General features: G+C 43.7%; 1 protein-coding gene across 5 annotated transcripts in view; it reads left to right on the forward strand.

Moving 5' to 3' along the window:
* TRIM33 (tripartite motif containing 33) overlaps positions 1-24187 on the forward strand; it is a 104015-nt gene that overhangs the window by 23580 nt on the left and 56248 nt on the right. For all 5 annotated transcript variants that reach the window (XM_060231191.1, XM_060231189.1, XM_060231192.1 and 2 more), the window contains exons 2-4: positions 15872-15990; positions 16129-16276; positions 17771-17903. In XM_060231191.1, coding sequence (XP_060087174.1) covers positions 15872-15990; positions 16129-16276; positions 17771-17903 — 400 coding nt within the window. The remainder of the gene's footprint in view (positions 1-15871; positions 15991-16128; positions 16277-17770; positions 17904-24187) is intronic.

Here is a 24187-nt window from a genome sequence, read left to right on the forward strand (position 1 = left end):
ATATCATGGTTTTCTACATAGCTGCCCTGAGCCCATTAGGGGAGGGTGGGATATAAATTTGATAAAATAAAATTAAAAAATGAAGGCTCATTCTTTCTGGCCTTAATATTTACAACCCAGATGAAGGTTTCACTTTAGTATAATAATTTTTCAGGTTAGTTTTAGTTATACCAGAAAATTAATGCTTGGTTATTTACCCCTTCAAGAAGATAATTATGACATCATTGCAAGGTTAACTATTGCCAGTTTAATACGTTAATCATTAATATTTGGACAACTTTTCTGCTGCCCTTTATTGGAAGGATAAAGTAATCATTAACAATAACATTATAAAACATATATATACTTGTATTTGCTTAAAAATCCATGTTGATACACTCACACAGATCTTAAGATTTCTGGAGTATTCTGCTCAAAAAATTTCACTTTCATTTGTACTGCTTGTCCCTCTCCTCTCACACTTAGCACTTAACATCTCTTCCTTATCCAGACCCCCTTTATTCAGGGCTTTTTCTTTTTGAGCAGGAATGCACAGAAACACAGTTCTGGCTGACTTGGTGGCAGGGGGTGTGGCTTAATATGCAAATGAGTTCATGATGGGTTTTTTCTACACCCCCCCCCCCCCTAATTCATTTAACTTCTTGAAACTTAGCCCTTAAGAAATAAAGGGTTGATTCTGGGTGCATAGATTTGCAAAGGAGCAACAGAATGGAGGTCTCTGTATGTTTATTTTATAACATTTTTGCTGTGAAGAAGAGGCATGTTATTTCTGCAGACACAAATTCACAGTTTTGAGAACTGCAAAACCAAGCATCTGTGATAATATCTTCTAGACAGAAATACTGTCCAAAATAATCTTACAGAAACTTCTGGGAGAGCATGACATTGTGAATAGAATTCATTTACCAAAAAATTTAAACATTGCATGAATATACAGCCTCATGCTACATAATTAGAAATTAGTCCATATTTCATGATTAATAAGTTTTGGACTACACGGTGTCTTAAATAGGAAACTATCTTTAGATAGATTTTTCCTCAAAAACATTTAAAAATCCAATTTAAATTAAAAATCTGATTTAAATTTAGAAAACCTATTGGTTTTTATTCACCCTGCCATCTTTTGTGTAATGTGTAAACGAGTACGCAGAAGGCAAAGAGATGTAGGGAGAGAATACCCTAATCAAGACATTACAACAGAAAATAGCCACTAATATCATTTCTGAAAACATAGCAGGCCTTGACACTTGTTTTGGGTGCTGATGGTAATAGTGCTATCCCAGAGTTGCTGGGTGGGATAAGGTGAAACTATTTTGCTCTTTCCCCACTCTATGCACCTGTACCTTTTTGGACCTTCACTTGGTTCTGCTCACCTCATCACAGGTTGGCGTCCTTTCCCTTCCTACACATCCTGTCTAAGGAGGGCTTCTCCATGTGTGGGGTAAATGAAGACTGCTTTCAGCTGGCAAAGAGGCTGGCCTGTCTTCTACCATACTTTTTGATCAGGCAGGTGGAGGGAGAGGGTGCACCCAGCATCATTTTAAACCTGTGGACCCAGCTAATGGAAGGCAAATCCTTGTGCCTTTCTCTGCAGGGATCCTTGCCCCCAGCAGAGTTTCCCAGTCATAGAATGGGCACAATTTTACATACTAGTAGACTTGCATGCAAGTTGAAGATGATACCCCCTTTTTTTAAAGCTCCCCCTCATATAATCGCTGAGTAATCATTTGTCACTGAGACCTGGCTGGGGGAAGAGGGGTGGAGTGGACCTGAAGATATAGGAAATGAAAGCATAGGAACAAAATGTCCCCAGTTCTCATCTCTGACAACTAGTCTAGAAGGATACCATGGCTGATGGTACGGAAGGCTTTTGAGAAGTCTGATAAGAATATCAGGATAACATTCTTCTGTCTCTTTCATAATGAAGCTGTTTGTTTGTGCAACCAAAACATTTTCAGTTCCTAAACTAGATTGGAAATGAGTCTAAATAATCTGTTAAATGTATAAAAGGCTGAAGTTGCTCCAGTCACCACTTGATAATTTCCCCCTTCCCCACTGTTTTCTCTTTCCCTTCCATGGCAGCTGTCATAGCATCTCGCTTTTCCTTCTTTCTACTCTTCCCATTTACCAGCCACCCTACCTTTATCTGTGCCCCTGTCTTTAGCTTTCCTTCTTTCCCTCCCACTGACAGCCTCTCCCTGGGAAAACTCTGGCCCAGGTTGCATGGTAGGGAACTACAAGGACCTCACTTTCTCCTGTATCCCTTCCCTACAGTATTTCCTCTTTCACTCCTCCTGTCAGCTCCCATATTCTCACCTTTCCTCCTTCCTTCTCTTCTTTGTGCCCACCCACCCATCCTCCTCCTTTCTCTTCTTTGTGCCCACACATCCACCTGCCTTTTATCTGTGTTTTCATATTCAGCTATATTTATTATTTACTTCATCTTGCTTTCCCCACAATAGGGATCTACAGCAACTTACATCATTCTCCTCACCTCCATTTATCTTCACACGACCTTGTGTTATGTAACTAATCTAGTGTCACCCAATGAGATTTAACAGCAGAGGGGGCATTTACATCTGGATCTTCCAGATGGTAGTTTGAAACTCTTAATAGCTACATCATATTGGCTTTTGTGGAGTGGCTGCTGTTGTACAGTAGCAAGCAGCTGGGCTTGGATGAGTCATGAAAGTCAGGTGATAGCAAGTTGTCAGGTAGTTGCAACTGAGCCTGGCCTCAGTGAGTCCTCCTTCAAAGACCAAACCAGCCCCAATAAATGACCCCTTCCTCTCTTTTATTGACAGAAACTAAGGCTTGAAGGCTAGCAATACTGTGGTGGTTGCCTAGTAACAGTGACTGAGGGCACCAGTTTATTAAAACTATATGTGCACCTTTTATCATTTTGAGGGATTTCAAGTCCACCCCCATATATTTTATTAGATTTCAGACTCTTCTGCAAACCTAGGGTTTATCTAAATTTTTTAAAAAGCTCTGTCCTGTCTTTCCATGGCCCCGATGTCCACATTTAAGTTTTCACAGATGGGGCCATGTTGAGAATTATATACATCGATATCATAGCATTTCCTTTAAATAGAGTCTTGGTCACCTCGAGAATACGCCTTGGTCACCTCGAGAATCGATTACTGTAACGTCCTCTGCATGGGGCTCCCCTTAGATTCAGAAGCTGCAGCTGGTGCAGAATGCGGCAACTAGGCTACTAATGGGGCTTCCCCAGCAGGAGCACATTCAGCCTGTGCTGAGAATGCTGCACTGGCTGCCTGTTGCATACCAAATCAGTTTCAAGGTCCTGCTATTAACCTTCAAAGCCCTATATGGCCTAGGACCTATCTGCAGGACCACCTTCCCCCCCCCTTGTTCCCCAGAAACCACTATGATCAAGTTTTTAAAATTTTTTGGTTGTCCCTGGGCTAAAAGAGGCTAGACTAAATTCCACCAAAGCAAGAGCCTTCTCAGTGGCAGCGCCAATAATCTGGAACTCCCTCCCAGAAGCCATCAGGGCCCTGCAGGACTTATTGCAGTTCTGCAGGGTCTGCAAGACTGAATTGTTTCAGATGGCATATGACATCTAAATGGGAGAGAGCTGCCACCTCACCTGGATCTATCTTGCATTAGTACCTACTGCCTAGGATCTGACCACTTTGAAAAAAGGAAAATACTATATGATCCTGCCTGAATAGATGAAATAGCACCATTGTGATTTTATCTGATTATTTTACTGTTTTAATATTGTTTATTTTATGTTGTTAGCTGCCTTGAGTCTTCGTAGAATGGGTGTGAAATAAATAAATAAATATTAACCGCCAAGACTATGTCAGCTCACTAAAAAGGGGGGAGGGTCTTCGTAGAATGGGTGTGAAATAAATAAATAAATATTAACCGCCAAGACTATGTCAGCTCACTAAAAAGTGGGGAGGGGACCTTAAGTCAGCAGGATAGGCACCACAGTTTCACCATTAAATTAACCAAGCTTTATAACTTCTGATGGAACACCAGGGACATAATTTTATGTGTACTGCACCAAACTGTAATATCAAATTATAATTTACATCCACCAAATATTATTCCTATGTTGGGTCTATTTGTACCCAAAAAATGTATCTTGAATGTATGGCTGAGTATGTTAAATGGTTTGTACAATAGTTTGATGGTATTCTCATTGTGTTGTGAGGGTGTTAAATGTTTCCCAGGTGCTAGATATAAAAGTGTAATGTTCTGTGTTTGCTCAGGGAATGGGACCAGGAGGTGAGTTTTGGGTGTAAGGGGGAACTGTTAATGTTTCTTGAGGTAATTTGTCAAGGAGATCAGAATGCTAATATTTGCTGATGATCCTAGATTTCTGGAGAGAAAAGGCTACCCAGTTGTGTAGATGGCCCATTAATTAAGGTGATAGGATTAGGAAGGGAGGACCCAGAGGTATTGGGCTTCTGTTATAAGGAGAAATTTTAACTTTAAAGTGAGCTCCACAATAGATAGAAATACCTCTTTTGTTTTAGATGAGGGAGAAACCTGTAACCTGGAGATGCCCTACAGCTACCTCCTAAAATAACAAGCACAGACTTGTCCTTTTGCTGCTGGAAACATTTTGTTTGGTCATACTCCATCTTAGTTTATGTTATACACTTCCAGACCTCATTCTGGCCCACTCCTGGGCCAAACAAAGCTGGCAGTTGTACTGTGGAAGAATTGAGGTGAAGGATTATGAGGGAAGTCTTTTTCCTTTGCAGGAGTACTTGGGGGCCTTACACCAGTTGCACAGGACTGAAACTACAAGGACTTGAGGGGTGCATCTCACTTTCTCACTGTTTCTTTCCCTCCTCCTTGGCAAGTGCAAAAGTTTGTTTACCTTTTCTTGCTTTGTTTTCTCCTTTCATTCTATCCACATACCCTTTCTCTGCTCCCTCACATCTGCAGCTATATTTTTGTTTACTTCCTTTATACACTAACTTTCTCTGCAACAGGGACGCAAAGCAGCTTACATCATTCTCCTCTCCTCCATTTTATTCTCACAACAGCTCTGTGAAGTTGATGTCTGAGATCACCCAATACACTTCCATGGCAGAGCAGAGATTCGAACCTGGGTCTTAGTCTGAAACTAAGCAGTTCACCAGCTTGTATAACATGGCTGCTATTGAAAAGTAGCAACCAGCTGAGCTGAGGTGAGTCATGTATCAACTCACCCAGTGGCAGCATGTGGGCATTGTCCCAATGAATCCCCCTTATAAGGCCAAAACATCCTGGAAATGGGCTTTGTTCTCTCTCCCTTCCTTTTACTGATAGAAACCAAGGTTTGAAGACTGACAATACTGCTGAAGTAGCTAGCAATGGCCACGAAAGGGCATTTGTTCCTTGAAGCTACAGGTACTGCTCCTATTTCAGTTTTGCTGTTTTTTATCCCCACGTGTTTTCTTTTTGCCTGTCTGGTGCGAAGGGAGTGGTCATTACATGTGTTCTAGATAGGTTGGTAGACAGTGCTGGGGAGGAGTCAGTGGTCATGGTACATGTTGGCACCAACAATGTGGGAAAATACATTTGTGAGATCCTGGAGAAAAATTTAGGCTGCTAGGCAGGAGACTCAAAGCCAGGACCTCCAAGGTAGCCTTCTCAGAAGTGCTATCTGTTCCACGTGCAGGGCCAGAGAGACAGGCACAAATTAGGAGTCTCAGTGTGTGGATGACATGATGGTGTAGGGAGGAAGGGTTCAAGTGTGTTACGCTCTGGGATGCTTTCTGGAACAAGTGGGAGCTATACAAAAGAGGTGATCTCCTTTTGTCCTGAAAAGGAACCAGGCTGCTGGTGCTTAAAATCAAAAAGGTGGGAGAGCAGTTTTTAAACTGAATCTTGGGGGAAAGCCGACAGATGAAATGTCTCTGGTTCGGTTTAGCTCATCTCAAAGAGATGAAGGGTTAGCTGTTACTTTTCTATAGGGCAATGGATTAGAGTTGTCCGCTGAGATGGTGACAACCAATATGGACTGCCTGGCAAGGTCTCGAGGCAGCAAGAGGAAGGTTGCAGACCTAATATGCCTGGGAAATTATAGATGCTTATATACAAAAGCTAGAAGCGTCCAAGGTAAAATTGGGGAGTTGGAATGCTTAGTGTTGGGGGGAAATATAGACATTGTGGGCATTTCAGAAACTTGGTAGAATGAGGAGAATCAGTGGGACATGGTGATTCCTGGATATAAATTATATTGGAAGGGTTGGAGGTGGGGTGACTCTGTATGACAGAGAAGGTATACAATCCAGTAAGATTGAGAGGTAAGAGAATTAGATTTGCTTCTGGAAATGCTTTGGGTAAAAATAGTGGGCCCAAAAAGAAGCTTAGCTTTTGGAGTTTGTTATTGCCCACCAGGTCAAAAGACAGAGGATAATTATAAAACGATGAAAGAATTAAAGATAGCGGCTAGATGTAAAAACTGTGTCATAATAGGTGATTTTAACTACCCACACATTGATTGTATCAATATGTGTTCAAGTTGGGAGAAAGAGATTGAGTTTCTAGATACTCTCTGTGACTGTACTATGGAGCAAATGGTCACAATACCTATCAGGAGAAAGGCAGTCCTGGACTTGGTTCTAAGTAACCCAAGGCCTGGTGACAGATGTAAAAGTGATTGCACCTCTTGGAAACAGTAACCATAATGTTGAATTCAACATTTGTATAAATTTGTGTTGCCCCAAAAGACCAACACAACCACTTTTAACTTTAAAAGGGGTAACTTGTCTGAGATGAAGGAGGCATATGAAGAGGAAACTGAAAGGAAAGGTAAAAAGGGTCCAAATCCTTGGGGAAGCTTGGAGACTATTTAAAACTACGATCCTAGACACTTAGATAAAATATATACCAAGGTTAGGAAGGGCACAAATAGGTATAAAAAAGGTCTCCATGGTTAACAAACAAAGTAATGGAAGCTGTAAAAGGTATGAAGGATTCCTTTAAGTGGTGGAAAGGTAGTCCGAGTGAGGTAAATAAAAGGGAACACAGACTGTGACAAAATAAAATGCAAGTCTGTGATCAGGCAGGCAAAAAGGGACTATGAGGAGCATATTGCAAATAACATAAAGACCAACAATAAAAATTTCTTCAAATACTTTAGAAGCAGGAAACCAGTCAGGGAGGCATTGGGGCCCTTGGATGACCAAGGGGTAAAAGGATTACTGACGGATGATAGGGAAACGGCTAAGAAGCTGAATGCATTTTTTGCCTCCGTCTTCACTGTGGAATATAAGTGCTTGCTCACTGATTTCGGGAGGGGTGTTGAAAGACCTGAGTCAGATTGAGGCACCAAGAGAGGAGGTCCTACAACTGGTAGACAATTTTAAAACTGATAAGTCACCAGGCCTGGATGGCATACATCCAAGAGTTCTGAAAGTACTCTGTTGTGAACTTATGGATCTCCTGACAAAAATATGTAATCTTTCATTAAAATCTGCCTCCATTCTTGAGGACTGGAAGGTAGCTGTCACCCCCATCTTTGAAAAGGGTTCCAGAGGACATCTGGGAAATTACAGGCCGGTCAGTCTTATGTCAATACCTGAAAAATTGGTGGAAACTGTTGTTAAAGAGAGAATTAGCAGGTGCATTGATGAACAAAAACTACTGAGGAAAACTCAAATTGGGAAAACTCAACTTGGGTTTTGTAAAGGAAGATCTTGTCTCACTAACCTGTTAAGAGTTCTTTGAGGGGGTGAACAAACATGTGGATAAGGGAGAACCCAATAGATGTTGTTTATCTTGACTTCCAGAAAGCTTTTGATAATGTTCCTCATCAAAGGCTCCTAAGTAAACTCAATAGTCATGGGGTAAGTCCTCCTGTGGATCAAAAACTGGCTAATTAATAGGAAACAGAGAGTTGTAACGAGCAGTTTTCAGAGTGGAGGGTGGTAAGCAGTGGGGTACTGCAGGACTCAGTACTGAGTCTGTTGCTTTTTAACTTGTTCATTAATGATTTAGAATTGGGAGTTAAGCAGCAAAGTGGCTAAGTTTGCGGATGACACTAAATTTTTCAGGGTGGTGAGAACCAGGGAGGATTGTGAGGCACTCCAAAGTGATCTCTCAAGTCTGGGCGAGTGGGCATCAACATAGCAAATGAGTATCAACAGAAGTATAGTGTCCAGATCATGTGATGTGATGGTATCACTTTACTCTGCTTTGGTAAGACCTCACCTGGAGTATTGTGTTCAGTTTTGGGCACCACATTTTAAGAAGGATATAGACAAGCTGGAACGGGTCCAGAGGAGGGTGACGAAGATGGTGAGGGGTCTGGAGACTGAGTCCTATGAGGAAAGGTTGAAGGAGCTGGGGATGTTTAGCCTGGAGAGGAGGCGGCTGAGAGGTGATATGATCACCTTCTTCAAGTACTTGAAGGGCTGTCATATAGAAGATGGTGTGGAATTGTTTTCTGTGCCCCAGAAGGTAGGACTAGAATCAGTGGGTTGAAATTAAATCAAAAGAGTTTCCAGCTCAACATTAGGAAGAACTTCTTGATTTTAGAGTGATACTTCAGTGGAACAGGCTTCCTTGGGAGGTGGTGGGCTCTCATTAGGAAGAACTTCCTGACTGTTAGAGCGATACCTCAGTGAAACAGGTTTCCTTGGGATGTGATGGGCTCTCCTTCCTTGGAGGTTTTTAAACAGAGGTTAGATGGCCGTTTGACAGCAATGAAGATCCTGTGAATTTAGGGGGAGGTGTTTGTGAGTTTCCTGCATTGTGCAGGAGGTTGGACTAGATGACCCTGGAGGTCCCTTCCAACTCTATGATTCTATAAGGTTCAGCGTGGCTAAGTGCAAAGTAATGCATATTGGGGCCAAAAATCCCAACTATAAATACAAGTTGATGGGGTGTGAACTGGAGGAGACTGACCAAGAGAGAAATCTTGGGAGTTGTGGTAGATAACTCACTGAAAATGTTGAGACAGTGTGCGACTGCAATAAAAAAGGCCAACGCTATGCTGGGGATTTTTAGGAAGGGAAGTGAAAACAAATCAGCCAGTATCATAATGCCCCTGTATAAATTAATGGTGCGGCCTCATTTGGAGTACTGTGTACAATTCTGCTTACCACACCTCAAAAAAGATTGATAGCATTGGAAAAAGTGCAGAAAAGTGCAACTAGAATGATTAAAGGGTAGGAACACTTGCCCTATGAAGAAAAGTTAAAGCACTTGGGGCTCTTTAGCTTGGAGAAATGTCAACTGAGGGGTGACATGATAGAGGTTTACAATATTATGCATGCAATAGAAAAGGTAGAGAAAGAAGTCCTTTTCTCCCTTTCTCACAATACAAGAACTCGTGGGAACTCAATGAAATTGGGTTAGAACAGATAAAAGGAAGTACTTCTTCACCCAAAGGGTGATTAACACATGGAATTCACTGCTACAGGAGGTGGTGGCAACTACAAGCATAGATGGCTTCAGGTGGGGATTGGATAAATATGTGGAGCAGAGGTCCATCAGTGGCTATTAGCCACAGGGTATAAATGGAACTCTCTGCAGTTATGCTCTGTATTCTTGGTACTTGGGGGGCAACAGTGGGAGGGCTTCTAGTGTCCTGGCCCCCCTAGTGGACCTCCTGATGGCACTTGGTTTCTTTGGCCACTGTGTGACAGAGTGTTGGCCAGGATGGGCCATTAGCCTGATTCAACTTGGCTTCTCTTTTATTCTTTTAAATGTTAGATTTTTCTGCAAACCTGCAGCTTTTTTCAAGTTTGTAGAAAGGTATGTCTGTTCTTTCTGTGACCTTAATCTCTGAATTTAAGTCAGTGGCCACAGATGGAGTCATGAGAATTAGATATGTGGGTAACCATAGGTTTGATATGGAAGTAGACATTGTGTATTAGAGGTGTGCAGTTTTTTTAAAAAATTGTTTTTTTGTTTGAATATCAGAGGATTTCAGGATTTCTGAAAAATCCTGGATCCCAATACCAGTACGTTACTCAGATCTGGGATTTTTTTTTTCCAATCCTGCATTTTTTCTGGTATAATAGACTCGAGAAGAAAAATACCATTAAAAAAGCCAGCCCTGACTGCAGTAGAAACTCGACAAATGGTTGAGAGGTCGGCTCTCTCTGCTGTTTTTGTATCTACCAGCTAATTCCCAAATATATCCATGATTTTGGGGTTTTTCTTTCATTTATCCAAATAAAACCTGAACATATTTAGAGAGATGAAATATACCTGAAAAATAATGATATTTATTCCGGTATATTTTTGGCTTTGGTAGAATGCATACCCCTATTGCATGTTTAAATTTTCCCCAAAATTTTAGTTTTTAGAAAAAACAGTTTTCTCATTATTTTAGATTTTCCAGAAATTTTGCATCTGTAGGCAAGACCTTTAATATTTATTTTTAAACTAGGTATAGTCATTCCATATGCTTTGTATTGATTGCTGGTAAGAGACTGTTGATGTGCCCTTCAGTCTGTGAGAATGGCTCTGAGGCCTCAGCTCAATATATATTCCCAGGAAGATATAAAACTTTGTCCCTGCCCCATCCTACACTACAGTGTTGATTTTAATTTAAGGCACTTTAAAAAAATCTGATTAAAATTATTTAAATTACATTTCCTATTTTTAATTCACATATGTATGGAACAAATGTGATTATAATTTGGTTGTTCAACAGGCATACAGGTTTTACCTGAAATAAATCTTTTCATTACCCATGATCCTAATCTAAAACTTGGAGCTCTTGTGTCTTTTGCTCTGCAGAACTATATTTAGAGACAGAGGTGGGAAGGAAATTGCATAATTAATAGTTTTCTGTAGAGTTCATTCTTTGTGCATTTAAGGACACAGAATAAGACCACTTAAAGATTAGGACTGCATGATGGAGGGCTGTCCCTGCAGCAACAAAGGACTCCGCTCAAATAGTAACAAGATACTGGATCTAGGCCTTTATACTTCTTAAATTTTAACTTTTATGTTTTCTTATTTGTTAGGTGCTTTGAGCAAATTATATGAATAATAAAATACCTTGGGCATTCTGTCTAAAGTGACATCATACCACTCAGTAGAAACAGTTATACCTTCTGTCTCTTTCCCCTTTGCAAATATAGTACCATGGGTTTATCCTCCTTTTTTGAAAACAAACTTGCATCAGATTCTGGGTGTTTAAGATCAGACTATCTCTTCTTTTTTGCCTGAAGAGTGGTTTTGCTGAATTCAAAAGGTTACCTGTGTCAACAACTTGATCTACTTGTTTTGTAGTTTTTGCTGGGACCACTGTGACTATTCATATAATATATAATGACCTCATGTTGGTTATAATTTAGTTTTCTGATGAGAACTTTTAAAAATATTTCTTTAATTTATGTTTTGTTTTTAAAGTATGATTAGTCATAGCATCTAAACTTGTAGCCAGAACATTTATTAGTTGAATGTTTTTGGGTTAATTGTCTCCTCTTTAGCTTTATATGAGCTTCCACAGGGGTTAATTATGGGGAGTAAGATGACTTTTAAATTCACAATTAATGTAGTTCACGGTAGCAGTTTAAAGTCAAGATGGCCAGCCCAGCCCATTCTCAGATTAAGATTTTAGAGTGGGGCGTGTGGAGTCATAGGCTTCTCCATGGGCATAGATGCAAAACATTTCTCCTGAGGTCAGGAAGAGAACAAATCAGGCACACAGTAAAAATGCCGCTTTGATTGAGAGATGTATAAATTCACTATTTCAGTGTGTAGTTTTGAACACAGGTTTTCTCAGTCCCCTGGAAACATTTGGTGTTGCTTAGAGAGATTAATAGCCAAAGCCAGTGGCTTTATAAATGGCTTCTTTCAAGCCTGAGTTAAATTTAGCCATGTGATCTTGCATCAATTACTTTTCATTGGATGTATTTCACACAATGTTTTATGATCTATCTGTGAATTAGCGTTGAGCCCTCCATTCTGGAAGAAAGCTTTGTGGGGCAGACTGGTGTTTCCAGTGAAAATCAAGCCAATGGAGGGATTCCACTTATTGTATTTGAAATATGAGGACTCGGTGGCAGTAGTCTGCTGGGGCTGGGAATGTCACCATGCTGTTCATCAGAATGGCCTTTCAATAGTATTGGCTGCTGAGTAGCAGATTAGTTGACTGCATTATGTACATGTGTGTGAAAAAAACTGGGACCACCTCCCAAAATTTCTTTTTCGATAGAAGTGAAATACTTTTTAAAGATGTCTGTATACTATAGACATAGACAGAAAGTTTATTCCTGGGGGAACGCAGTGAAATGGAGTTCTGGAACCTCATTGTGGAAACAGAATTCTCAAGAAATGTTTAAACGTTCATAAGGCACACCCCCCTGTGTTTTTCCTTCATTGAAAGTTCCAACACCTCTTTTTCTAGAAACAAAAGCCCTGGACGTAAAGCATATTATTATTGTTTAAATGTGATAAATCTTGTCCACAATTTTCTGTTATATGTGAGATTCAAAAGCAAGTGTTTCCAAAGGACTATATTTTCTAGTCCATCTGTGACTTTATGTTCAAATAATACAGCTTCTGTCACTTGCTATAAAATCAGTGTTTTCTAGGTTCATCTTGCATTTTCCTACCCCTTGGATAGCAAACATTAAGATACATGTGCTAAGGAAACATAGGGATACATCTGTGTCTCTCAAATGTATTCATAGTCTTGTTTGTAGAAAACCAAGGATTTTATTCTCTTAAATTCCCTAATTAGGCCAAATAGTGCCATTTTATGTTAAAGATGATATTCTATCTGTTAAACTGGTCAAATTTAGGTTTCATGAGATGACATTTCACATATTTTGATCCCCAAAATTTTTGTGGTTGTCTGTAAAAATGCAAACTGTTTTTCTTCCCATGGCTTCAACATTTGTAGAAATTATATATCTGTATATGTGTAAAAGGTATTGCAGAATTTATTAGGTTAGGTTTCGTGAATTCATTCTGCAGGTACCAGAGGATCTTTTTACTGGTAGAATCAAATAATTAGATACAGACTATTTTATTCCCTACCGGATCTGTCGCACTGTCTCTGTCTCCCCAGGTGAGGTGGATCACCTGGAAAGGCAACCCTTTCCAGTACACTGAGCACCTCTCGCACTGGGAGTATGTTTTTCTTGCTTACCCTATTCTTCAGGGAAGCTAAGCAGGGTGGGAATAAAAACTTATTAAAGTTTAGAAGTATTAATAACTTCCAGGCTTTGCCTTACAACCATGAATTCTGAAGAGTACACTGCAATTATTAATGTATGGCCATATATGTGAACCTGTACAAACTCTACTTTGGGCAAAATGTTTCTGTACATAACACAGTGTAAAAATCAATTGCTGTTCAGCCGTTTAAAAGGAGTATCATGTGTTTGGATATTTAGCCACAAGTTATTTCTGTATTTCTGCTTATTTTGGCATACTACCCTTTATATTTTTTAAGCAAATTTGAAAATTGCAGTTGTGAGTAGAATACATCTCACTCCATAGCAATGAGAATGAGCACAAACTTTTGGAAAGATCTGTCTCTGCCCTAATGGAATAATTTTTTTTACATTTTAGTATAGGTACATTCCAGCATATATAATGACTCTGCAACAGTTCAGCAAATCCATGACTATGATCTGGGGTTTTTTTAATCAGTCATGAATTCCCCTTATTATTTTAGGTCCATAGCCTGCTCTGACTCTAAAAACATACAAAGCTTAGGAAACATTGTTTGTAGGACTGGAAAGAAACCTGCCCACTTAGCACATACAAAATGTTAAGGCTCCCAGGAAATTATATTTTTCTAGCTTTGGCTGATAGCAAGAGCATATTATTGGGAGTCAAAATGTTTTAATGCTGTTGTCTGTCAGACACTGCTAAAGGGTTTCTGCAATGAAGGTATTGTTTATAGTAAACATTTATGATGCTTGAACTTGAGTTTAAAAATCAAGCTGGCAATCCAGAGAAATTAGATTCAGGTGGGCGGCCATGTTGGTCTGAAGCAGTAGAACAAAATTTGAGCCCAGTGGCACAAGACCTACAAAGATTGATTCTGGGCATAAGCTTTTGTGTGCAGGCATACTGCTTCAGATACATTGAAACAGACTTCCTCAAGCCTTGTGTATAGTTGGGTCGGGGGACACTTGAAGGAAGGGCTAGTTAGAGTCAAGATACAAGTAGCTGGTTGATAAGTATAGCTGAGATTGGATTAAAGCAGTTGGTAAGGCCTGTGAATGTCAGCAAATTAGCTTACAAATACAAGAGGTAACAAACAGATGAGAGAGCTAAGTCTGAGTCCATTAGCACCTCGAAGACAATCAAAGTTCAATTCTGTGTATACAGGACCGGCCCTAGACTATTTGACATCCTAGGCCAGGCTAACTTCTCGTGCCCTAGGCAATTGCCTAGTTTGCCTAGTGGCAGGGCCAGTCCTGTGTGTATAGGTGATAACTGGGAGACATACCTTGTGTAGAAGCACACTTTTTCAGATACATTGAAATAGATTTTCTCAAGCATTACATATAGGCGGGGGGGGGGGAAGGTAATTGCCAGGAAGGGGAAATTAGAGCCAAGATATATGATGCTAAGATTGGAATAATTACAGCTAAGATTGGAATAATTCAGTTGGTAAGATCTGTGAACAGGGATGGGCATGAACCTTGTCACAAGCCTAATTACATGATGAACATCACTGGTTCATGAACCAGAGGTTCATGCCCATTCCTATTCATGGCGCCCTCCGCATGGTTTTGGAGGTTCATGGGGTTTGTGTTGGGAAGGGAGGGGGAGTGAGAGGGATTGCTGGATGGCCTGCATCCATTTCAGCCTGCTAAGCTGAAATAGATATAAGCTATTTCAGTAATCCCTCTCACTCCTTCCCGGCCCATGCATCTGAACAGTCTCTTTAAATGGCTTTTGCAAGTGGCACTGCACTTGCAAAAGCCTGCTTGCAAAAGCAATATAAAGGGACCATTCCCTTTAAATGGTTTTTGAAAGATGTCTCCCCCCCCTTTCCATTCTGCTGGCTTTGGGGAGCCTCTGCCAGCAGAACAGGAGGGAGAAAAGGTTTCAGATCTTCCCCCAAATCTCACAAACTGATCTGGTTTGTTCGACATCAGAAACTACAAACCAGGACAAACCTCAATTTCCCCGGTTTGTACAAACCTCAATTTCCTCGGTCTATAAATAGCAGCAAATTAGCATACAGATAATAAAAAGAGGTAATAACAGATGTGAGAGGTATGTTTGATTCCAGTAGCACCTTTAAGTGAGAACTGAGTGACTTAGCATGTGTCATGAGATAACCTGATGTCTCTGTTAAGCCCTGGGGGGCGTTGTCCTTCGTTTTGTAATAACTTGTAATTTATCAATCTCCTGGACCAGTTTGTTTCTTAAATTCTTTTGCAATAAAATGGCTACTTTGAGGTCCTCCACTGAGTACCTTGGGAGGTTGAAATGTTCTCCTACAGGTTTCTCAGTTTTGTGATTCTTGATGTCAGAGTTGTGTTCATTTATCCTTTTGCATAGGGTTTGACCGGTTTGCCCTATGCTGAGAACTGAAGGACAGTATTGGCATTTAATGACATATACGATGTTAGAAGATGAGCAAGTGAATAAGCCTGAGATGGTGCAGTTGATGTTATTAGGTCCAGTGATTCTGTTGTCTGGGTGCATGTGGCAGCAAAGTTGGCATTTGGGTTTATTGTAAACTCTGGCACCAGTGTCCATGTGCAAATTAAATATTGCATTGTTGTGTGTGAGGAGGTGTTTGAGATTGGCGGCCTATCTGTGTGAAAGAAAAAGTTTGTCTCTCAGTACGTGTGAAAGAAAGATGTCATTACTCAATAGAGGCTGTAAGTCACTGATGTGGTGAATTGTTTTGGTTTGAGAACAGAGAAATATAAGCAATTTTCTCTTTTGGTTGCAGTTGGTGTGATCAGGTGTCCGATCTGTCGCCAGGAATGCAGACAAATAGATTTGGTAGATAATTACTTTGTGAAAGACACATCAGAAGTACCAAGCAGCTCTGATGAGAAATCTGAACAGGTATGATTTACTGTTCTTTTTTTACTTTGTGTATATTTTGCATAGATAATGGAATTTAGTAATTCTAGACTGGCACTCCATGTCAGTAAGGCAGGCATTTGAAAATAAGTCTTTGTAATTATTTTTTCCTACTTTCAGGTGTGTACCAGCTGTGAAGACAATTCTAGTGCTGTTGGTTTCTGTGTAGAATGCGGAGAATGGCTTTGCAAAACATGCATAGAAGCCCATCAACGAGTAAAATTTACTAAGGATCACATGATCAGAAAGAAGGAAGATGTTTCTTCAGGTGAAATTTCTGCTTCTAACTTTGAAGTTACTTTCTGTTTCAGTAATTAAATTACTTTATATGTTGAAAGTTGATGCTGCTGAGTCACTTCTGTGCTTTGGTAAAAAGATGAACCGCAAGTACTTAGTTTGCTTTTTGATGAAGCCACAAAACTGAATGCGTCATTTCAGAAATTACTGTAATTGCAGATTTTATTCTATTTGTACTAATCTCATGTTTAGAAATATGGGTGGGAGCAACATTGTAGGGAATCAAGAGGACATGGTGGGGATTTCTAGAGCTGGTGTAGATCAGTGAGGTCTAATAATGTTTCTTAGCAAGATGGCAAAGGGAAGGAAGAAAAAGTTTATCTGCCTTGGGTAGACTTTGGAGAGTGCTGGAAATATTTAAATCAATAATGGTAAAAAGATTAGCTACTCAAGAGCATGAACAGAGATACTGAATGTAGTGTGGGTGGAGTTACAGATTGGGATAAGGGAAAACTGCATGGAATAGGTGAAAGAGACAACACTGCACAAATGATCCACTAGGAGCTAGAGGTGGATTATGGGTAGATGAACCCTGAAATCAAGGAGTGAGATAGGAATACACCTTGTGAAGAAGACAAGCCAGAAATCAGAGTATGAGGTGAAAGTTGAAAGGGAGATGAGGGCAGGGTCGGACCAGAAGGACTTGAAATATAAATGGGAATGAACAGAATTGTTAGGGATTTCTGTTTGAAATTCGATTTCTTTATCTCAAGCAGTCCGATGGATCACTGGATCAAATAATCATTGAGAGGCATTTAAGATGAAAAAGCAAAAACATATTTATTTCTACAGGGAAAGGGTACTGGGAGATAAAACAACAAACACTATAGAACTACATGCGTACACTAGAAGATCATGTGCTTAATGGAGGACCACTTCCTCCTCCTCCTTGAACTCTCTGCCTGAACAGAGGAAGTCACCTGACTAACTGACCAAACAAACAAAACAGGTTTTCCCCGCTTCTAGACTTTGATTGACAGCAATCAGTATCTTCTTCCTAGGTCATGCAGACAATAGGGAATCAGGCACAATGTTAACCCTACAATGACTGGAACTTTAGAACATTGCAAAGGACATACAAAACAGATACATATTTCCAACAAGAATTAATTTAAAGGATGACAAACTGTAGGACAGAGAGCGCAGAGGTTAGATTTGGCAGAATTTAGTCATGAGAAGTCATCACCACCACCACTTCAGCCTTCAGGTGTGGTAGGGGAGGAGACCTGTAATGGAGAAGCAACAGTGGTAGCAGTGTCGGGGAGAGGGGGAGATGAATTTTTATGAGGGTAAATTGTTGGAATGATTAAGTGGGAGAAAAGACTGTGAAGACTGGATCAAGGAAACTCTGTTGCTTCTAGTCAGCTGTCTGTCTCTGCAATGGGAATTATATCGTAAAAATGGTCTTTCTTGAGCTTTTGACTCTGTTGAATCCATTTCAATGCATTTCTTCTCTTTCATGCAGAAGCTGTTGGAGCATCTGGTCAACGTCCTGTGTTTTGTCCTGTCCACAAACAAGAACAGCTAAAACTTTTTTGTGAAACTTGCGACAGATTGACATGCAGAGACTGTCAGTTACTGGAACACAAAGAACATAGGTATGCATATCCTTTTCTTCTATGCTTTCCTTTCTCAGAGCAGATGAATTTTAAAGAAGTTATCCCTTTTTGTTTTACTATTCTGGCAGCCAAAAAGGCTTGAAGGTTGTACATTGGGTTCTTTGTAAGCCCTCATTCTTGTGGTAGAACAACTAATCTTAGTCATAAGGTTCAGTTAATTATTTAATTAGAACTGCATATACATGAATTTGAAGAAAAACTGTATTTTTGATTATACATCTTAGAAACATGGACCTAATTAGAATTACTCGTAATAATTCAAAAGGGTTTTCATCAGTTAACCAGTTACTTGACTGAAATGTTGCTGAAAATGAGATATTGGGGCCTGTAGTCAGAAATTTTGGGGTGGTGGGGAAGGGGCCGGGGCACGGGCAGGGGAGTGGGGAACTAATCAGCAGTAATCTTATTAGTAATCTGATTAGCAGAAGGTGAGCTGACCAGTGGGCTCTCTGCTCTGCAGCAGAGAACTCATTCTGGCCAGCTAGGCCTGGCCAGGCTCAGGCCAAGAGTCCAAGGCAGTCAGGGGAAAGGGCCCAAACTTTGCAGAGTGGAGTGATTGTACTGCTTAGTGCTGGAGAAAGCGAAGACAAGCAGGAGGACTCCTCTTGGCTGCTGGAGGAAAGGGATGAGAAGGCAAACATAGGAAGGGATGGAGTCTGACAGAGAGACAGGCCTCTCTGGCATCATGTGACCCAGCTGCCACCATGGGTCACATGATGCCAGAGAGGCCTGCAGGCCTACCTGATCCAACTGAATTTCGCTCAACTGCTTGGCTTGCTGCCAAATTGAGGATGCTAGCAGTCCATTCACAACACCATGAAAATGGAAACAGGTGGGGAGGGTGAAACTGGTGAGGTCACAGGGTTCCAGGACTGGCAATTCAGGAGTAAGTGCTGGAGAAGGTGATTGAGGAGAAGGCTAATCATGGCCAGGGCATGGCGTAGTGTGTATTAACAACATATATTAAAAAATGGTTTTTTGGCAAAGTAATGTGTGGGGCTTAGCTGTAAAGTGAGAAAGTGTGGCCCTGAGATGTAATTGTGGGCCTGGAGATATTCTTACAGCAGATTATTGCACTTCCAGGAGTGTATACTTGGCCACGTCTAGTAAACAGAGAGGAATAAGGGTAACAGCAGATGAGGGTGGCATATAGTCAGAGTTCTAATGTAGTCTTTCAAGAGATGGATAAAGTTAGTGAAACAGGCTAAAGTCAGCTGATGGAAGTGCTGTCATTTTAGCAATAATTAAGCTGTTACATGTGTTCAGTTCATAGATTGATGTAATGTTGAATAATTGTCAAGTAGCAAAATTTCCAAGATTGTTTATAACATCTAATGCTTAACTTAGGTTACTTCTGAATAAAACTCACTCCATAGAACATATGAAACACGTTGCTCTAGATTCTTTGCAGACAGATGTGTACATAGACATATGAAAATCTTTGAAGGGTCTGTGTTGAAAATCATGGAAGGTTAATTGTGTGTATTTGGAAGCCATGTGAAGATTTTCTAAAAAATATATCATTTTGGCTTTGACTTTCTGTTGCTTGTTTGTAATCAAAAGAGATATAATGTAGTAAGTATACATATATCGTGATTGTGCTTTTTCTTACCCAGAAATCATAGACATGTAAAAAAAAATGTCAAATGTGAAGTCACTGCAGAGGATAATATTGCAAACTGTATTTATATTGTTTTTTGAGAACAACGTTAATCTTCTTCGTGGTCTCTGTGCATCACACTGATGGGAGTAGGCGCCAGCGCCGATCTCGATCGGTAAACTTCAAAAGCTGCGGATTTCCGCGCCGACGTCCCAGTGCGCATGCCCGCCCCCCCCCCCCCCCGGCGCATGCTCACTGGGACAGGAGCGGACATCCCGCCAGTTCTCTTCTGACCGCCGCGCTGATCAGTCGATCTTCTCTGCTACGGTCGGTGAACTTACCCTTGGATAAAAAATTTTTTCTTCTATTCTTCTTAGTTAGATAGTTGTAGTTATAGTTGTAGTTATAGTGTAGTTTTAGATAGTTAGTAATAGTTGCGGGAGAGCGGGGGAGTTTTTCCCGCCCTTCGGGGCCCCCTCTCCCTACTTTCGTTTTCCCGCCGTTCGTTTCCCTCGTATGGAAAGACGGTGGGGGTTCTTTCGCCACTGCTCCTCGTGCGGGAGTAAAATCGCCCCTCCGGACGGGCACGAACTGTGTTTGCTGTGCCTGGGCGAGAGGCACCGTCCTGACTCCTGTCCTCATTGCGCCAAGTTTTCGCGCCAAACGAGGAAGAACAGGGCAGCCCGACTTGCAGCGGCACTGATGGAGCAGGCTCTTTCCCCTCGTCGCCAGCAGGCTGAGCAGGCGGAACAGCCCTCCGGTCATTCCAACCAGTCGGCACCGAAGTCGGTCGACACCGACCAGACCCCTCCCGACACCGACCGCCCTAAGAAAAAGCCGGGCGATGCGGTAACCTCGGAATCCTCGACGCCAGCTAAACGGCGCAAGGAGGAGAAAGGGGCATCAGCTGTAAAGGGGAAGAAGGACAAGAAACAGAGACACAAATCGGCGCCGCTCTCCGCGCTGGTGTCTCCCGTGGACCCTACGGCTCCGATAGTCCCTCCGCTAAAGCTCTTCGCGTCCCCGATACGCCACTCCGACACTCCTTTAGACTCGAGGTCGACGCAGCTGGTCATTTCGGACTCTGATTCGGACATAGAATCGGGCCAGAGGGTCGGTACCGACCGCAGCCCTCTCGGCCGAAGCACCCCTCGACAGCGAAGCCCACTGGTCAGACCGAGTGATCGGCCCCGAGACCGTTCAGCCAGCAGGTCACGATCTCCTCTCGGCAAGGACGAAGGCCGATCGCCTCGTGGAGCCCCGTCCCACGTCCCATGGGACCAGAGGCAATGGCAGTATTTGTATGGGGCTTACCCAGTACAACCTCATTACCCATGGCTGCCGCCGCGACAACCCGAATGGGACCAAGCTTCTGAGACATCTTACCGGTCCCGCACGTCCTTTCGCACGGTGAAGACGGCCCCGTCGGCGTCGGTGTCGAAACCCCTAGAACCACGCACGAAGGAGCACGACTTCGCCCCACCGTTAAAGCCGAGGTCGACCCCGACAGCCCCAGCATCCCCATTGAAGCCGGTGCAGCCATCGGACTTGTCCGACTCCCCGGACGAGTCTCCCAGGTCGCCGGGGGGTTCGTCTCCCGACGGAGGACCTTCGTCGCCGGACGAGCCATCGCCACCGGGAAAGACCTCGGACGAACAGCCGATCTCGCCATCGGAGGACCTCAAGTCCTACGGCGACTTAGTAAAGCGGATGGCTCAAACCCTCTCGCTCCCGACGGTCCAGCCACAACCGGTCGTTACCGATACGGTTTTCGACATCGTGCAACAGGACACTTCCACCGCTGTGGCACTGCCTCTGACCAATGTTATGTTGCAGACTGCCAAGTCCTCATGGGACAAGCCGGCGTCCACGCCTGTGTCCTCTCGCAGGCTGGACCATATGTACAGGATCCAGGAGTCATCAGCAGAGTTCCTGTACGTGCACCCGAGACCGAACTCAGTGGTAGTGTCCTCTTCGTCAAAGGCGAAGAAGACCCATTCCACGCCCCCCGATAAGGAGGGTAGGAAACTGGATGCAATAGGAAGACGGCTTTACACCACAGGCTCACTGGGAGTCAAAGTTGCAAACTACGCAGCCTGTATGGGCAGATATCAATATGCCCTATGGGACCAGGTCTCCACCATTCTTGGTTCCATCCCGGAGCAGGCGAAGACCTCACTGAGAAAGCTGCAAAAGGAGGGCATGGCCCTCGCAAAACAACAGCTGAACTCAGCAAAACACTCGGGGGACACGTGCGCCAAAACATTGACCACTGCTATCGCCCTCCGCAGACATTCCTGGCTCCGTTCCACGGCACTGCAACACGACACGCAGGCCTATGTGGAGGATCTACCGTTCGATGGCTCGGGATTGTTTAGCTCAAACACGGACTCGGTCTTGCAAGAGTTAGACAAAAGTATAAAGACATCTCAGAACCTGGGAGTAACAAGCCCCCGCACTCCAGCCAAGAGACAGTGGCCAAAGACGTGGCACAAGAAGCCCTACTCAAAGTCGCCAGAGCGGCAATGGCGCTCCAAGCAGCCAGCTTTTCCGCGGCCCCAGTACCAGCAGAAACCTAAGTACTCGCCACCCTCTACCCAGGTACCCAGGCAGAAGGGTTCCAAACAAAAGCAGGGCCTTTGACTGCCTCCCGCCCCTGTATGGCCCTGTGGACTTGCACAGTATCCGGTTGGCACGTTTCCTCCCTGCCTGGGCCCGCATCACGTCGGACCGCTGGGTGCTGTCAATTATTCAACAGGGCTATGGGATAGAGTTTACCAACCCCCCACCCACCCCGACTTTCGTTTACACCCCTCCTTCGCAAACCCTCCGGGAAGAAGTATGCTCCCTCCTCGACAAGGCCGCGATCGAGAGGGTCCCTACGCACCAGCTCCGGCGTGGCTTCTACTCCCGATATTTTGCAGTCCCGAAACGGGACGGGGGCCTTCGGCCAATTATGGACCTACGGGCCTTGAACCGATTCGTAAGATGCGACAAGTTCAGGATGACAACCCTGCAGTATATCCTCCCGTTGCTGGGACAAGGGGACTGGATGGCCACGCTCGATCTAAAGGACGCATATTTTCATATATCGATTCATCCCTTCCACAGACAGTTCCTCCGCTTCACAATTGGAGAGGAGCACTTCCAATACAGGGCTCTTCCCTTTGGGCTATGCACGGCCCCTCGGGTGTTCACCAAGGCGATGGTGGTGATTGCCGCTCACTTGAGACAGCAAGGGGTAACACTCTTCCCGTACATCGACGATTGGCTCCTGGTGGCGGAGTCCAGGGAGTCCTTGCTGCGGCACATAGAAATCACCCTTGCCCTGGTGGAAGAACTGGGACTCCAAATAAACCAGAAGAAGTCCCATCTCCAGCCCGCGCAACGCGTGCAATTCATAGGGGCGATATTGGATTCAAGGGAGTGCAAGGCATTCCTCCCTCCAGACCGCGCGAATGCCATCGTGCGAACAGTAGCGGCTTTCCGGCAGAATCCCGTGGTCTCAGCACGGAAGGTCCAGAGACTGTTAGGACTTATGGCAGCCACCACGGCGGTGCTCCCCTTCGCAAGGCTGAGAATGCGGACTCTACAGCTTTGGTTCTTGAGGAGCTTCAAATGCAACCTGGAGCCGTACTCCAGACTCCTAACGGTACCGCCGGAGGTGCTGGAGTCCCTAAGCTGGTGGGGTCAGAAACAGTACCTAGTGGAGGGAGCCCCCTTCCACAAACCAGTACCAGTGCTAACGATCACAACGGACGCATCCCTATGGGGCTGGGGTGCCCACATGGGAGGAATATGTGTGGGGGACAGGTGGCCGAGTCGCTACAGTCAACAGCACATCAACCTGCTGGAGCTCCTGGCCATCTTCCACGCCATCTTCTCCTTCCAGACTCTTCTGAAGGGAAAAGCAGTAGCGGTGTTGACCGACAACACCACAGCGGTGGCGTACGTCAACAGGCAAGGGGGGACGGTGTCCCGCAACCTCTGCAAATTGGCCATCTCGCTGTGGGAGCTGTGCAGATCGCTGGGGGTCTCCCTACAAGCAGCCCACCTGCCGGGAGTGAACAATGTGCAGGCAGATTTCCTCAGTCGCGGAGGAGCCCTGTCTCACGAGTGGGAACTGAACTCAGAGTTCCTGGATCCGGTCTTCCGCAGCTGGGGGACACCGGAGCTGGACGTGTTTGCTACGAGGCACAATGCGAAGTGCGACCTGTTTTGCTGCAGAGGGGGAGCGGACCCCTTGGCCCTCGGGGACGGTCTCCTAATCCCCTGGACCCACCATACAGTGTATCTGTTTCCGCCCATCCCATTGCTAACCAAGGTCGTGCAGAAACTTCTACGGGAGCGCCCACAGGGGATCTTGGTGACGCCATGGTGGCCGAGACAACACTGGTTCCCCTTGGTCCTACGCCTGGCCAAGGGGAGGTATTACCGATTCCCACAGGCCCCGGACCTTCTCCTCTCCTACCAGGGCAGGATCCTCCATCACGATGTGCCACACCTCAGGCTGACGGCATGGCGCCTGTGATTTCGGACAGGGCGCAGTTTGTCATAATGAACGCGCGGAAGGCATCCACGAGGAAGTCATACGCAGCTAAGTGGGCGAAGTTTGCGGAGTTCGCGGCCAGTCGCTCCGTACCTCCCAGTAGAGCGGGACTGC

The sequence above is a fragment of the Heteronotia binoei genome, chromosome 2 (genome assembly GCF_032191835.1).
Source record: "Heteronotia binoei isolate CCM8104 ecotype False Entrance Well chromosome 2, APGP_CSIRO_Hbin_v1, whole genome shotgun sequence".
Lineage (NCBI taxonomy): Eukaryota > Metazoa > Chordata > Lepidosauria > Squamata > Gekkonidae > Heteronotia > Heteronotia binoei.